This window comes from Chiloscyllium punctatum, chromosome 24, assembly GCF_047496795.1.
Source record: "Chiloscyllium punctatum isolate Juve2018m chromosome 24, sChiPun1.3, whole genome shotgun sequence".
NCBI classification, from domain to species: domain Eukaryota; kingdom Metazoa; phylum Chordata; class Chondrichthyes; order Orectolobiformes; family Hemiscylliidae; genus Chiloscyllium; species Chiloscyllium punctatum.
Window position 1 is genome coordinate 86525453 of NC_092762.1, and position 16690 is coordinate 86542142.

General features: G+C 42.4%; 1 protein-coding gene across 1 annotated transcript; it reads right to left on the reverse strand.

Moving 5' to 3' along the window:
* Positions 1–583: 583 nt before the first annotated feature.
* Positions 584–15789, reverse strand: babam1 (BRISC and BRCA1 A complex member 1). Its single transcript, XM_072594407.1, has 8 exons — positions 15106–15789; positions 12546–12604; positions 11328–11448; positions 10945–11023; positions 9777–9801; positions 8139–8268; positions 2671–2757; positions 584–1987 (listed from the first exon to the last, which is right to left on the reverse strand). Exons 1-8 carry the CDS (start codon positions 15751–15753, stop codon positions 1787–1789), a joined length of 1350 nt encoding a protein of 449 aa, XP_072450508.1. The 5' UTR covers positions 15754–15789; the 3' UTR covers positions 584–1786.
* Positions 15790–16690: the final 901 nt, after the last annotated feature.

Genomic DNA, 16690 nt, shown 5'->3' on the forward strand with positions numbered 1-16690 from the left:
CACTGTCTAATTATTCAGAGGCCCAGACTAATCGAGGTCATGGATTCAAATACCATCATGGCAGCTAGTGTTACATTAATTAATTAAGTCTGGAATATGAAATTTAGGAATGATGATCGTGAAATAATAATCAATTATTGTACTTTAGAGAAGGAAATCTGCCATTATTACTTCATTCCACCTTTTTGTAACTCCAGATTCTCAGCAATGTGGTTCACGGTTAACTTCCCTCTGGAATGGCCAGAGTAAGCCATTCAGTTCAAGGATAATTAGGGATGGACAAGAAACGCTGACCTCTCCATCAATACCTATCTTACCCATAAATAAAAAAAAATCCTTCAGTTCTCGCTCCACCACCATCGCTGGCAGAGCCCAGCAGGAGGATCAGAGTGTCAGACCAACCATTCAGATTGTTTGTGGTGTTATACACCAGCAATCAGCAAGGCAAGTTAAAGTACTCGAAGTGAAATAAACACACAAGACAAAGGAATAGAAGAAGAGGGTAAGGAGGACACTCATATGAGATGGAGCTGGATGGTCTATTTTTTTTAAAACATTTGTATAACATTGAAGATACAGAAAACACTTTCAGTAACTTTATTTCCTTGTTAAGAGCAAACAGAAATTAGCAATGAATGTTTTCCTTCAACACAATTGTATGGTTTAAACCATTTGAAACCCTTCACGTCTAATGAGTTTGTCAACACAGCAGCCATGACACACAGTACTGTCACAAACACATTGGAATGGCACATCGGCCAGTTTGCATGCATTAAGAGTGAGCCAGATGTTACCGGCCCTCGTGGTCTTTATTCAATAGTCCCATTAAATCTTGAACATCAACTGGAATCAGCAGACAAGATTCTGGTTGAATACCATGTCCTAACCTGACACAGTGAGGTTATGAGCTCAAATCTCTGGAGAAGATCCTGAAGGCAAAGCGTTCCATCATAATCTGTAGTCTACAGGGAAGTGAGGATCCTCTTCATGCCACGGCTCAACCTCTTAATGTGACAGCAAAGAAAGCCCTTCAATGCACAAGTAATCAATGCGGCACTAAATGACATATCTGGCCAAAGCCAGAATTCACTGGAATTACAGGATCAGGCACCTATATAAAACTCGTTTACAGCCATTCAAGCACAGTCACTGTTTTCATGTGCAGAAAATGTGGCAGCCACTTTGAGCACAACAACCCGTCAGCTATATGACAGGAGGCAGAATATCTGTATTTTTATTGATGCTGATTAAGGGATAAACATTGGACTAGAGACTGGTCTGCACTCTACTGCTCTTCTTCAACAGCATTATAGATAGAGGTCCATCACTGTAACCCTAGACAGAGCTGGGGTGAGGTGGCTGCATTCGTCGGGGAATAATCCAGATTACCAGTGTTGGAGTGCACTCATTTGTGAAAATCTGTCCCATTATGTTTTGATGCCAATTTACCAACGATACTCAGCAGCAGCACTGTTTCAACCGTGCTGATCTCCAGTTTCACGGGAAAGTGTCATTAGTTATTATAGGCTGAATTCAACCCATAAAATCAGAATAATCCACTTGGAACAGAAGGGACGAAACAGCTTCATGATAAAGTTGAACGTGCATTATTGACGATTCAACTGAAGGAACACTCAGATTTATTAAGGATCTGAGTTTCTCTGGAGTAAACACTTGCACGTCAACTGTAACCAAGACAGTGTAATCACCCTGACCCACACAGAAACTTTCCTAATGTACAGATAGAGAAAGAATCTTAGTTCACTTCCCTTATCATGTTCCCCTGTCAAACAGTTGCTTCTACTTCTACTCCTTCCTCATCTTCAAGCAGGCTATAAACCGCATGCATTTGGACTGGCCTCTGCAGCGGGTGTGCGAGTAACTTGGCCATACAGTTGTGCAGTTCCACAGCCTGTCCAGCGAGTGACACATCATACTTGTAGCTGGTCCCCTTTGTGTCCAGGTTATTGAAAAACACACAAACTTCCTGTACAACAAAAAAAATTTAAAAATTAAACGTGCATTCTGGAATCTCCAAAAAAATTAACTGCGATAACAGGAAATTGTATTGATGGCAATTATATTTTCTACTTCACTATATATTTTCTTAGCATTAGGATAATTCTAAGAATTAGGATAATAAGCAGGTCAAAGTTTTATGGTCATGCATTCACACCCTACTCCAATGACATGGACTGATCCTTCCCAGGGCAGTACCATATTGCACTGTCAGGTGGGGGAAAGACAGAAAACCAAGACTCCGCCTGCTCTCGCAGATGGATGGAAGAGATCCCATGGTACTACTAGCATAACAGCAAAAGAGCTTGCTCAAAATTTATGACCAATGTTTATTCCTTAGCTGAAAAAAAAACAAACAAGAGATTAACAGATCATTTATCCATTTACAGTTTGAGAAATTTTACTGGCTAGAACTTGGCTACTGCGTTCATCTCCAATTGTGACTACATTTGAAAAGTACTTCTTTGGTGGTGAAGGAATGTGGGACCTACTGACACTCTGAAGATGCTCATCCCTTAGGAGAATATTCATCCCTTAGGAGAACACGTGTACCAAATTGGTTAAAAACAACAGAAACCGAGTGAGCACAGGAGCAGAAAAGATAAAAAAAAGCATGAGATAGCGTACACAAAATAACAAAACACACCCTACCTTACAGCTGGAGTCTTCGTCCATTTCCTCAGTGCCGTTGTGAATGTAAATTGTGTCAAAGAAAAAGTAAGGAGATTGCAGAATTTTCTGAGGAAAGAAATGAAGAAAATGCAAAGATTTTATTAAACATTGAGTAAAGTGTGAGAGTCACACTGACTAACAGTCTGACTCCTAATATAAATATTTTTCTTTACAGCAGAAACTAAATTCGCCGTTCACTGACCCAGTGAAACATCTCAGAATATTTCACTAAAGGGACTGCAACTATTACAGATTTGTGACAGTAAAGGCAGCCAATTCCACCCACTGTATCTAGATTGGCTCTCTGAGCATTTTAACGCAATGCCAACCTCCTGCTTTTCCCCCACAACACTGCACACTGCTTCTATTTAAATAACTATCTATTGCCCCTCTTGAATGCTTCAATTGAACCGGCCTCTACCACATTTCCAGGCAGTGCATTCCATGCCTTTACTTAGAACGTGAGACCATAAGATACAGGGGAAGAATTAGGCCATTCAGCCAATCATGATTGCTCCATCTTTGATCATGGCTAATATGTTTCTCCAACTTCCTCCCGCTACTAATCAGGAAACTATCTATCTCTGTCTTAAAGAGAGTGACTTGGTCTCTCCAGCCTTCTTTGGCAATGGTTTCTACAGCTTCATCACACTCAATTCCTCCACATCTCAGTTCTAAAAGGTCACCCCATCACTGATGCTGTGTCCTCGGGGTCCGAGTCTCTCCTACTCATGGAAACATCTTCTTCACATCCACTCTATCCAAGCCCCTCAGTATTCTGTAGTTTCAATCAGATCCCCTCATCTTTCTAAATTCCATCAAGTATAGACTTGGGTCCTCAACTGTTCGACATATTAGAAGCCCTTCAGGCCTGGGATCATTCCTGTGAACTGCCTCTGGATTCCTTCCACATCCAGCACACCCTTCCTTATACACATGGTCCAAAACTGCTCACAATATTCCAAGTGCCATCTGACCAGAGGCAGATTCAGCTTCAGCAGCACATCCCTGCTCTTGTAAGCTACAATCTCTCCAAATGAATACTAACATTGCATTTCCCTTCCTAATTGCTGACTGAACCTTCAGGTTAACCTTAACATAATTCTGAACTAGGACTCTTAGACTTTCCAAAGCCTTTCACAATTTAGAAAATAGACTATGCTGCTATTCTTCCTACCAAAGTGCACACATTCTCACTTTTCTACATTGTGTTCCATCTGCCACTTCTTTTCCCACTCTCCAAGCCTATCCAAAATCCTTTTGCAGCCTCCCCATTTTCTCAACACTAGTTGTCCCTCCCACCTATCTTTGTGTCATCTGCAAACTTAACAACAATGCTCGCAGTTCCTTCGTTAATGTATAATGTGAATAGTTGTGGTCCCAATACTGACTCCTGCAGAACTTCACTAGTCACTGCTGCTATCTTGAAAAAGAGCCCTCTATCCACACTCTCTGACTCCTGCCAAAGTCATAAGTCACATGACACCAGGTTATTATCCAACAGGTTTATTTGAAATCATCAGCTTTCAGAGCACTGCTCCTTCACCAGGTGAAGTAACTTCTGACTTTGTCCACCCCAGTCCAACACTGGCATCTCCACATCATTCTGCTAATGTCAGCTAATCCCTTATCCATGCCCCTAACAGCATGGACTGGTATCTTATTCAGCAATCTTCTCTCTGACACCTTGTCAATGGTCTTCTGGAAATCTAAACAGATCATGTCCACTGGCTCTCCTTTATCTAACTTGCTCGTTACCTCAAAGAATTCTAACAGATTTATCAGGCATGGCCTCCCCTTGACAAAGCCCTGCTGACCCCATCCTATATTTCCGTGTACTTCCAAGTATTCTGCAATCTCATCCTTAATAATACACTCTAAAATCTGAAAAAGGGTTCTCTCACCTCACATTGGCTTCTTTTGCAAATCACTTTAAAACTCTGCTCTGTGAACTCAATCTGTTTTTGGGTGGAACAGTTTCTCTCTATTTACTCCTTAGAGGCACCTGATGATTTTGAAAACTTCAATCAAATCCCCTCTTAACATTCTCTTTACGAGGAGAACAAGTCCCACTTCTTGAATCCTACCTCATGAAGTTGTTCATCCCTGCAACCATTCTCTAAAACTACTTCTGCACATTTTCAATGCATTCACATCCTTCACACAATGTATGCCCAGAACTGTACACAAAACTCCAGCTGAGGTCTAACCAGTGTCTGATATAAATTCATCATAACTTCCTGGTTGTGTCTACCATATCCCTAATTACCTGATGAAGGAGCAGTGCTCCGAAAGCCTGTGATTTCAAATATACCTGGTGTGATGAGATTTCTGACTTTGCCCCTATTTATGAAGCCTAGGATACTATGTTTTGCTAAGAACTCTCTCTACCACTCTGGGCCCTTTAAGTTAACTACATATTTACCCAAAACTCTTTGCTTCTGCAGAATCTTTTAAAAACATTCTGGAGCCCATTTACAAATCAATTTGTTCGCATGTCAACACAATGCAGAACAATGGAAAGATGCTGTTCGTAAGTACAGGAAATGTTCACGCGTTGGGTTTTTCAAATTTAAAGCAGTATATAGGTTGGCCTTTGTAAGTGCAAACATTTTTAAGTCAGACATTCGTAAACCAGGGATTCCCCTGTAGTGTCTCTCCATATTCCTTGGACCTCACATTTTTCCCCATTGAACTGCACTGACATCTATCTGCCCACTCCATCAAGCTACCAATGTCCGTTTGAAGTTCTGAATTGGAGGAGCCAGTGTTGGATTGGTAGGGACAAAGTTAAAAATCACACAATACTAGGTTCTCACCCAACAGGTCTATTTGGAAGCACTAGCTTTCGGGGTGCTGCTCCTTCATCAGGTAGCTGTGATAAAGCTAGACAGCTACCTGACAAAGGAGCAGTGCTCCAAAAGCTACTGCTTCCAAATAAACCTGTTGGATTATAACCTGGTATTGTTTGATTTTTAACTTTTGAAGTTCTACACTGCTGTCCTCAGAGTTTCCAATTCCCCCAGGATGTGTTATCCACAAACTTTGGAACTGTCCCCTGCACAGCAAGATGTGAATCATAGAACATAGAACACATTGACAAATAAATAACAGCAAAGGCAAGTGTTTCAATACTGACACTTGGGGAGAAGGAATAAGAATATAACAAGAAAGGAACAAAAAGTTACAAGAATGTTGTTGGAGACAAATGTTGAGACTTATGAAACCAAGGAAAAGAAATGAGGTTGAGCTACAAATTAGCTATAATCTAACTGAATGATAATGCAAAGTCAAGGGGCTAAATTGGATCTTATTCTAATCAACTGTAGATTCAGTCTCTTGGGAAGTTTTTGAAAGGTTGGTGAACAATATAGGGTAACATTGTTTTACATCATGGCACAGAAACAGGCCATTTGGCCCCACCAGTCCATGCTGGTGTTTATGCTTCTCTCAGACCGCCTTCCATCTTTCCTCATCTCAATCCATCATCATAAATTGATGGGAAAGTAGACAGGAGGTTATCCAAGATTACAAAGAAATCTTGATCAATTGGATCAATGAGCAGAGGAGTGGCAGATGGAGTTGAATTTAGGTAACTGCAAGGTATTGCATTTTGGTAAAACAACCAAGGGCAAGACTTATACAATTAACGATAGGGCCCTGAGTATTGTTGTAGAACAGAGAGACCAGGGGTTCAGGTACATAATTCTCTGAAATTTGCATCATTGTGCATAGGGTGGTTTAGAAGGTGTTTTGCACGCTTGTCTTCATTGCTCAGACTTTGAGTATAGGAGTTGGGATGTTATGTTGAGGTCGTGGAGGATGTTGGTGACGCCTCTTTTGAAATACTGGATACAATTCTAGTCAATCTGTTACAGGAAGGGAATTATTAAATTGGAGAAGGTTCAAAAATGATTTATCAGGGTGTCGCCAGGAATGGGACGTTTGAGTTATAAAGATAGTTTGGATCTTTTTCGCTGGAGGTTGACGGGTGACCTTATAGAGATTCATAATATCATTAACAGCATGGATAGGGTGAAAGCAAAGGTTTTTTTGCATGGGTTGAGGAGTTCAAAACTAGAGAGCATAGTTTAAAAGGTGAGAGGAGAAAAAATTAAAGGGAACCAGACAGGCAACATTTTCATGTAGAGGATGGTTTGTATGTGGAATCAACTGCCAGAGGAAGTGGTGGATGCACATACAGTTACAGCATTTAAAAGCTATTTGGACAGGTACATGAATGGGAAAGGTTTAGAGAGATAATGGTCAAATGGTACTAGTTTATTTTGGGAAACTTGGCTGGCATGGACTAGTTGGGATGAAGAGTCTGGTTCCATGCTGCATGACTGTGTAACTTTATTCCCTGCTCCCTCATACCCCGTGGTAGTAAGTTCCACATTCTCATCACTCTTTAGATAAAGAACTTTCTTCTGAATTCACTATTAGATTTCTTAGGGACTACCTGCAGAGGAACCTAGATTATCCAGCAAGATCACATGTGCCGGTTCTCAGCTAAACTATGTTATCCAGCATTTGATTATCTGGAATTCGATTAACCAAACAAAATACTCCCCACCTGTGTCCTGCGGATAATCAAGGTTCCTCTGTATATGGACAGCCTTGAGTTCTGTTCTTTTTGTAAAAGATAACACTTCCCTTATTTCCAATCCATCAAATCCTTCTATCATTCTATAAACCTCAATTAGGTCACCTTTCAAAGTTCTTTTCAGTTCAAGAGATGAGACGTCCAGCATATTAATTCTTTCCTAATACATAACCTCACACATTTCTGCTATCATCCTTGTAAATCTTCTCTACACGTTCTCTAGTGCGTCTGTATCACTTTGCATATCAGTACTGCATGCTGTATCCAAGTGTGGGCTAAACAAGGCTGAATTTCAGTTTAGCACAATTCCTACATTTCAATTCTATTCCTCTCAGAATAAAATGCTTAGACTTTTTTAATGATTTCTGTATTTATTCCAAGGTCCCTGGGTTCCTCTAACTGACCTTCCCACCCTATTTCTAAGACCCAAGTGATCTCAGTCTTGGATCCAATTAAGGATGGAGCATCCAGTGCCTTCTGCAAACTGGAGCAGAGAATTCCTGATTCACAGCCCTCTGTGTGAAGTCCTAAGTGGCTAACCAAGGAAATCCCAAAGTACTTCACAGCTAATGAGGTACATATGAAATGCACAAACCAAGGGAAAGGTGACAACCATACCTATGCATACAGCAGGATTGTACAAATACATAGGATCATTGTCCAGATAACTAACGTTTCCCTTTTGAACTCTTTCAGGAAGATTGGTCATGAGTGAAGCTGCAGAAAGCGGGTGCCCCTGTCCCAACATCATTCAGCTAAATTTTGGCTGTGACTGGGGTGTGAACAGAGAGATGAACAAAACAAGGTTCAAGCAGGAACAGAATACTGTTTTGTTACTCACATTGACTCGCTCGATGGAAATAGACTGTAGGTGGCAGGGTGTTCGAACGTAGACCAGGATCATCCGTATTATGTACGGTGGTGGGATAGTCTGAATATTTTCCGTTACTGGCAACTCAATCTTCTGCTGTCTACAGGATTAGATTTTTAAAAAAAGATTTGATCAAAATAATAAACTCAAAGTAGATAATGTCCTGTGTGAGAGTGAGTGTAGATCTCAGAACAACAGTGTCAAAGCTCCACCAATGGTCTCAATTTGGCCTATTCCTCAAGTTGGGTGAACATTGGGAAATTAAGCTGTTTGGCTGTGATTCCCTCTCCAACTCCCACACAACAATGTCAAATAGCACGTAGACTTCTCAATCTAAATGTGGCTCTAGCAAAGGCAGGCAATCATTGCTGAAACATCATTCTCCAGTATCTGCTGTACTAGACACTCTCTATTGGGTTTTGTTAAGACTGGTAACCTGCTTCTACTACTTTCCTCATACATCATATTCAGCCATTGCTCAATGGGTAGCACTCTCCAGTTTCCAAAGGTAGAAGTTATTGTCTCACATCCAGAGGATAAAATCTTGTCTAATACCCAGGATAATAGCAGGGGAGTGCTGCACTGTCAAAGGCGTTGCCTTTCAGATGATTATTAAACAAATGTCCTGTCTAACACTGCTTCCCTAATGTCATTGTGGTTGTACCTACATCAAATGGACAGTAGCAGTTCAAGAAGGCAACTCACCCTACTTTTACAAGGCCATTGAGAGATGGGAAACAAATGCTGGCCCAGTCAGCAACGCCCACATCTCACAAGTGAATAATAAAAAGATGGATGTAAAAGATAAAACCAAAAACCTGCGCATGCTGAAAATCAGAAACAAAAACAAATTGTTGGAGAACCTCAGCAGGTCTGGCAGTATCTGTGGAGAGAAAACAGAGTTAACATTTCTGGTCCTGTAACCCTTTATTAGCATTTGTTCCCCATCCCTAAATGCCTTCAAACTTATTGGTTTGCTCAGCTACCTGTTTATGTAGGCCAGACCAGTTAAGGACATTGCCTCCCTTAAAGGACATTAGTGAATCAAACAGGTTGTTACAATAATCACTGATAGTTTCATGGTCACCTTTACACTTATTAAACTAGATTTGTTAAATGAATTCAAATTTCACCAGCTGACAGTGGGATTTGAATGCATATCCTTAGGACCCTTTCTAGATTACCTGCTCAATAACATGACCACAAAACCATCATCACTCCATCATTATTATACCGCTGTTCCTAAGCAATTGTTCTCCACAACTTGCAGCTATTTCTCTTCCATTACAACACTCATTTGAAATTCTGAACGGTGATACAGAAATGCAAGCCTGTCTCTCATATGATCGCTGAGGGAAGACCCCTTCTCCAGCCACCAAATTGCAGCATCCTAATCTGAAGTCAGCCTGAACCAGACTCAATTCCACACTGATCAGTAAGCTCCAAGGTCAGCTAATGTTTATCTTTTTAAATAATGAGACCAGAACAAAACTAAAAGATCAGCAGAAACCTAAACCAATACAGGAACCTCCACTGAGCCACTGGAGTCAAAACTGACTGACCATTCCATACTGAGCTAAACTCCACACAGTAATCACAAACACTCACATGAGGTTAAATAGTCCATCCAGATCTGAAAATAGACTTTAAGGAAAACAACAAAAAATTATATATCATCAAAACAGAAACAGACCATTCAGCCCAAAAGATTCATCATCCACATTTTACAATGTTAGACCTATCCGCACCAGCACTGTACCCCAGTGTTATACAGTGACAGACCTGTCCCCACCATCACTGTACCCCAGTGTTATACAGTAACAGACCTGTCCCCACCAGTACTGTACCCCAGTGTTATACAGTAACAGACCTGGCCCCACCAGTACTGTACCCTAGTGTTATACATTGACAGACCTGTCCCCACTAGTACTGTATCCCAGTGCTATACAGTGACAGACCGGTCCCCACCTGTACTGTACCCCAGTGTTATACAGTGACAGACCTGTCCCCACCAGTACTGTACCCCAGTCTTATACAGTGACAGACCTGTCCCCACCAGTACTGTACCCCAGTCTTATACAGTGACAGACCTGTCCCCATCAGCACTTAACCCCAGTGTTATACAGTGACAGACCTGTCCCCACCAGCACTTAACCCCAGTGTTATACAGTGACAGACCTGTCCCCACCAGCACTGTACCCCAGTGTTATACATTGACAAACCTGTCCCCACCAGTACTGTATCCTAGTGTTATACATTGACAGACTTGTCCCCACTAGTACTGTATCCCAGTGTTATACAGTGACAGACCTGTCCCCACCAGTGCTGTACCCCAGTGTTATACATTGACAGACCTGTCCCCAGCAGTACTATTACCCCAATGTTATACAGGGACCGACCTGTCCCCACCAGTACTGTACCCCAGTGTTATAGTGACAGACCTGTCCCCACCAGTACTGTACCCCAGTGTTATAGTGACAGACCTGTAACCAAAAGTAATGAATCCGAGTGACTCGAAATTGCAAATGTTCTCTTCAGACTGAAGCCAGGTTCAGAAGGCCAGAAACTATATCTATGTTAATGGGGATTTTTATATCATGAAAATACTTTGCTATCTGTTTGCGCTTTAGTGAGTTCCTGATAATGGGGGATTCTGAAGCAGTGTGCTCTCCAGTCTACACATTAAATGGATATATAATTGGATAGAGTTTGAATTAAACAGCGTGCTGTATTTTACTCCATCTCGGGATTTTTGGGATCTGTGACAAAAGGATACTGAAGGACTCACAGACATTTGTATCCAGATCGTACAGGCAGCTACAAACTTCCCGAGGGTCCGAAGTGAATCCCGACAACTACAAAATGAGAGAGGGGAATGAGTAAGGAGGAAAATACTGAATGTTTATAATGTATACGACATAGATACTGCATTGTAACACAATCCTGAGCCATTTCTGTGCATTTAGTTTCATTCTTGAGCCTTCCAATGGCCTGATCTTAGCAATACACAAACAGGGGGAGACAGACCGAGAATCGCGCTCTGAACAATAAGGTGAATTTAAATGTTGACCATACCACAGTGACTACATTCGGGATTTGTACAATTGTGCAAGCTCTCTCTGATCCCTCCCCTAATTTACAGGGGTACATTGTTCTTACCCAGGTCACCTCGTCATTAACCACCACGAGAGCAAACTCATGACGTTTGTCAATCTTGTGCTTTGTCCGGACAAACATTTCGATCATTTTCTGGGCGATGTTTAATGCATTTGTTTTTGAACTGAATAGACAAAAAAATAAATTAAACCAAATCAAATCCAATTTAATCCAATGCTCCCAATCTTAAATCACAGTCAGCCCAATAACACCTCAACAGACGAATAACCTCACTATGCCAAGGGCACAACAAACCTAACCAGTGTTGTAGAATGTTTCAACAGGAGGCCAATCTGTCCATCTTTTAAGAGCTACCCATGTGCTTCTTTTTCTGCCCATTTTTCCCTTCTGAGTACCCATCCAATGCAGCGTTGTAAATTACTACTGAATCAGCTTCTGTCTCTCACTTATCAGCCGGAACCTGAGTGTAGTCAGGGTCTTGCTGTGTGTGGTAAATTGTTTCAATATCAGAGAGATTCAGGGTGGTGCTGGATGCAACATCACCATGTCTGATCTTTTGATAGAGGCAAGAGAAGGTCATTGACAATGCAGCTGAAAATTGGTGAATCTACAGCAATCTTCAAGCATCTCAACCACTCACGCAGCAATGCACTGGATCCAAGATGATTGGTCTCCAACAAGCACCACTTACCACCCCAGCCGGGGGGGGGGGGGGGGGGGGGGGGGGGGAGGACTTAGATGATGAAAGATGGCAGAAGGCTCAAATGGAGCATAAACACCAGCACAAACTGGTTGGGCAGAATGGCCTGACTTTGTGTCGCATATCCAATGCAATCTGATGACAATCTTTCATTCCCAGTTCACATGGGACAAACCAATCAAATAATGAACATTGATTCTCAAAATCACATTTCACAGTGCGACTTATAAAAGATCCTCAGTACAAGGCAGTTATACTCCACATGAACTTCCTACTGTACAAATCTAAAATATCTTTCTCTTCCTTTCTCAATTTCCCCTTCGGATATTAATACAATTCGCCTTGACTGCTCTCTGTGGTTCTTCTACACTCTCACTGCTCTCTAGGAAAGAAGTTGTATTTCCAGTTGTTTTAGTTTTATGAGCTGCAATTTTGCTTGACACAATTTACCCATCAAACACTACTATACTGTTAAAGAACTCTAAGAGGTCATCCCTCAATTCCATGTTTTCTAGCTTGTCCACTGGTTGGTTTCAAATATTCACAGCAATCAGACTAACCCATTCATCGAATCCAGCTTCTGCAGTGACATCTCTTCAGAAAGGTCCAAACAGATGATCTGTAAAGAGAATGGAAGAGAGCTTGAGGTGTGTCTCTTCCTTTTCATGCAATAAGCAAATAAATGACACACAGATCAACCAGAGTAACCCAAACAAATCACCCATCTAGTAATCCCTGAACAAGTGATGAGAGACGATGCTAAAACTAGACAACAGGAGCAGCAGTAGGCCATTTAACCCCTCAAGCCTGCCCTCCCATTCAATATAATCATGGCCCCTTGACCCCTTTAGCCACAAGAGCTATATCTACCCCCATCTTGAAAACACAATGTTTTGGCATCAACCACGTTCTCTGTAAGAGACTTCTGCTGGCTCACTACTCTCAGGATGAAGAAATTTTTCTTCACGTTAGTCCTAAAAGGTTTATCCTTATCCTATGACCTTTGATTCTGGGCTTCCCCACCATCGTGAACATCCTTCCTGCTTACTGCACGTAATATTTATTTTCTTTAACATTTAGAATACCTCGAAGAATGTTAGTAATATTCTTAAGAAGTGTAAAACAGAGTTAACATTTCAGAACTTAAGAACTAGGAGCAGGAAGAGGCCGTTCAGCCCCACTAGCCTGCTCCAACATTCAATACAATTGTGGGTGATCTCATCTCAGCCTCAACTCCACTTTCCTGCCCACTCACCATAATCCTCTTCAACCGGTCACTAAGTATCTGTCTATTTCCTCCCTCAAATTATTCAGTGTCCCAGCATTGACCAAACTGTGGGGAAGGGAATTCCATAGATTCACTGTCTTCGGGAGAAGTAATTCCTCTTCATCACTGTTTTACATCTCTTTCAACCTTGCAGCCTCTGAATTTGCATCAGACGCCTTCATTGACCTGAAATATCATTTTATGTTTCTCTCCATACATGCTGCCTGACCTGGTAGGTAATTCTAGCATTTTCTGCTTCTATTCCAAATTTTCAGCACTCCCAGTATTTTGCTTTTGCCACTTTTGTTTTGTTTTATTCTTTAATGAAATGTTATTGCCCATCCCTAACTGCTCTTAAATTGTCCAGTAAAATGGTAACACCACTATACCACCACCAACTGACAAAATTTTTAAAGTCTTCACAGATTGGAGACTGGGAAGATGTGCCCCTCTGAATGAAGAGTCCAGAATTAGTGGTCACAGAATAAGAGTTCAGACAAATTAATACCAAGATGAGGAGAAATTATGAATCTTTGGAATTCCCTAATCAATACAGTTATGGATTCTCTGTTGTTGAGCATCCTAAACACGGAGATTGATCAGATTTGGGAATGAAAAGAATTAGGGGTATGGGATAACATGGGAAGGGGGAATTGATTAGAAGATTAGAATCCCTACAGCATGGAAACAGGCCCTTCGGCCCAACAAGTCCACACCGACCAGCCGAAGAGTAACCCACCCAGACCCATTTCCTTCTGACTAACGCACCTAACCTATGGGCAATTTAGCATGGCTAATTCATCTGACCTGCACATCTTCGGACTGTGGGAGGAAACCGGAGCACCCGGAGGAAATCCACACAGACACAGGGAGAATGTGCAAACTCCACACAGGCAGTCACCCAAGGCTGGAATCGAACCTGGGACCCTGGTGCTGTGAGGCAGCAGTGCTAACCACTGAACCATCATGCCGCCCCAGATCAGTTATGATCTTATTGATTGGAGCAGACATAAAGACCTGAATGGTTTATGGCTTCTATCTTGCAGCTGCTACACTGCTCAACTTGCTCTCTCCAAACAGAATACCCATTAGAGAAACAGAAGAATTTTAGACTATGTTGTAATTCATGGTTTGGGTGCTGCTAGTGATTCCACATCTCGAACGGAGTCAGGAAAAAAGGTGTAACTCAACAGGATCCAGTACATAGCTACCAATTAATGTCTGTGTTATACTGATTGCCAGTTATTCTTGCCTTTTTCCCAGGTGATCTATTTCTTTCATCTCTCCTGTAAAGTAGTGTGTACCTTCAGATTACTCTTGCTGCACACAACTAGAACACATGAATTTTCAGACAGAATAATCTATTTTCAATTCTTTTCTAAAAAATGCCTAAATTCCACAATCCATCGAAATCATTCAAGTGATTGTGATCTCATCTCTCAACTACTTCAGATAAATAAGTCAACACTTTAAAATCTTATAATACACATCTCTGGTGGCTGAAGTTCCTTTGATCAGCAATAAATCGCATTTCATAGGACATAGGATCATTTTTAACATTTACAATGTCTTAGCGAGTTTTGAGAAGATTTGTAACTCAGGTTGAGGTTCTGGTCATAGGTGTCACACCACAGAAAATGACACTAACCGAAAGCAAGCCAAACATATAAATAGAAAGCAGGAAACATCAGCAGTGCTTCGTCCAGAGGCTCACTGAAGATGTTACCTAGTATGGTGATGGAACATCTGAAATTGAACCTTGCAGCTCAGAGAGCAAACCTACATCCATTTACAATGTCTGCTACTTTTAGTGAATCAAAGAGCCCCTGAAATACAACCCCAACAGAACTCACCACTTTCTCTGGGCAGTTAACTTTTGGAGTCTTGATCTGAGTCTCAGACAGGGCCTGGCTCTGGAATTGTGTTGGTAGCTGGAGTTGAGATTGAAATTGGGGTTGACTTTGGGATTGGGGCAGGAATGAAGGCTGCCCTGTGGTCGCCGTCTGGTTTTGAAACTGGGGCTGGCTTTGAGACTGGGGCAAGGTCTGGGTCTTGGACAGGAATTGGGTTTGAGATTGGGATTGGGGCAGGGACTGAGTTTGGTTTTGGGGTTGGCCTTGACCTTGATATTGGGATTGATTTTGGGTTTGGGTTTGGGGCTGAGGTTGAGGTTGTGGTTGGATTTGGGGTTGGGTTTGATTTTGGGGTTGGGGTTGGAATGGGGGCAGGCTGTGACCCTGGGCCTCCTGCTCCTGAGGCCTCCTGCGGCTGCTCCTGGTCCTACCCCCAGTCCCTGGGCTCTCAGTCCCGGCTTCTCCATCCCCTTCCCTACTGCCGCCGCCGGCCTGCGCCCCTTGCCCGGGCGGATCCTGCCTGTCCTCCGCGCCTTCGGGGTTGGAGCGAGTGCTGGGTCGATGCTCCATTGGGCCTGAAGCCTCGGACTCAGGTTCGGGTTCAGAGCCAGCAGGAGCCTCCCTCCCATCTTCAGCGGCCGCCGCCATCTTCGCGACCGTCCACAAACCGGAAACTCTGGGCGAGGGAAGGGGTGGAGTCAGACACGACATGTCTTCTGGGAGTTGGAGTTCCAATCGTGTCTACATCCTTCCTCCGTGGCTCGTAATGGACTACAATCCCAATGTGCAACGGGGCGCCGGCCCTGGCCGCAGGGCCTTCTGGGGGTTTGTGTAGTTCCCCCGCCCTTTCGCCCAATTGCAGCCAATGGGGATTAAACTACATTTCCCAAACGACACTTTGGCCTTCTGCCTCTTACCAAGTCTATTTAATTATTAATCCCTGCAAAACCAATTTCCTTTTAATGCACATTATTAATTCCTGCATAAAATATGAATAAATGTTAGAAAATAAGATACTGCTCCATTATTTACACTTTAATTGAAGATGAAAGTGGATTTATTGTTTCTCAAGCTGTGCAATTGTTAATAGGGAACAGGGAGATTGATCAATTCTGTTTGTAATCAATCATAGAATCCATACATTGTGGAAGCACGCCATTCGGCCCATGGAGCCCACACTGACCTCACTGAATAACATCCCACCTCTAATCCCTGTATCCTTCCAATTAGTATGGCCAGGTCACTCATCTTTGGACTGCCCCCCAGTCCATCACCGGCTCTTCCACATAATCTTTGGACTGTGGGAGGAAACCCCGACACCCAGAGAAAACCCATGCAGACATGGAGAGAATGTGCAAACTCCACACAGACAGTCACCCCAGGGTGGAATTGAACCCAGGTCAATGCTAACCACCCCCCATTGTGCTGCCCTGGTCTATTACAAATACATGGGATTTTCCAGCATTGCCTAATGCCTGTGTTTCTCCTGTCAAAAACAGTTGCAGATGTACTTGAAAATGTGAAAAATGTCAGCAGTAAGGCCATCTGGTTCACTCTTGTTGTTTAGGGATGGAAGCTGCCATCC

Excerpts from the sequence above, each read along its gene's own strand:
- babam1 (XM_072594407.1), bottom strand. The coding sequence starts at position 15,753 with ATGGCGGCGGCCGCTGAAGATGGGAGGGAGGCTCCTGCTGGCTCTGAA. Across the intron at positions 11,024-11,327 it reads TTAATGACGAGGTGACCTGG|TTGTCGGGATTCACTTCGGA; the intron begins GTAAGAACAATG and ends CTCATTTTGTAG. Across the intron at positions 9,802-10,944 it reads AAATGTCTGTGAGTCCTTCA|ATCTGGATGGACTATTTAAC; the intron begins GTATCCTTTTGT and ends GTCTATTTTCAG.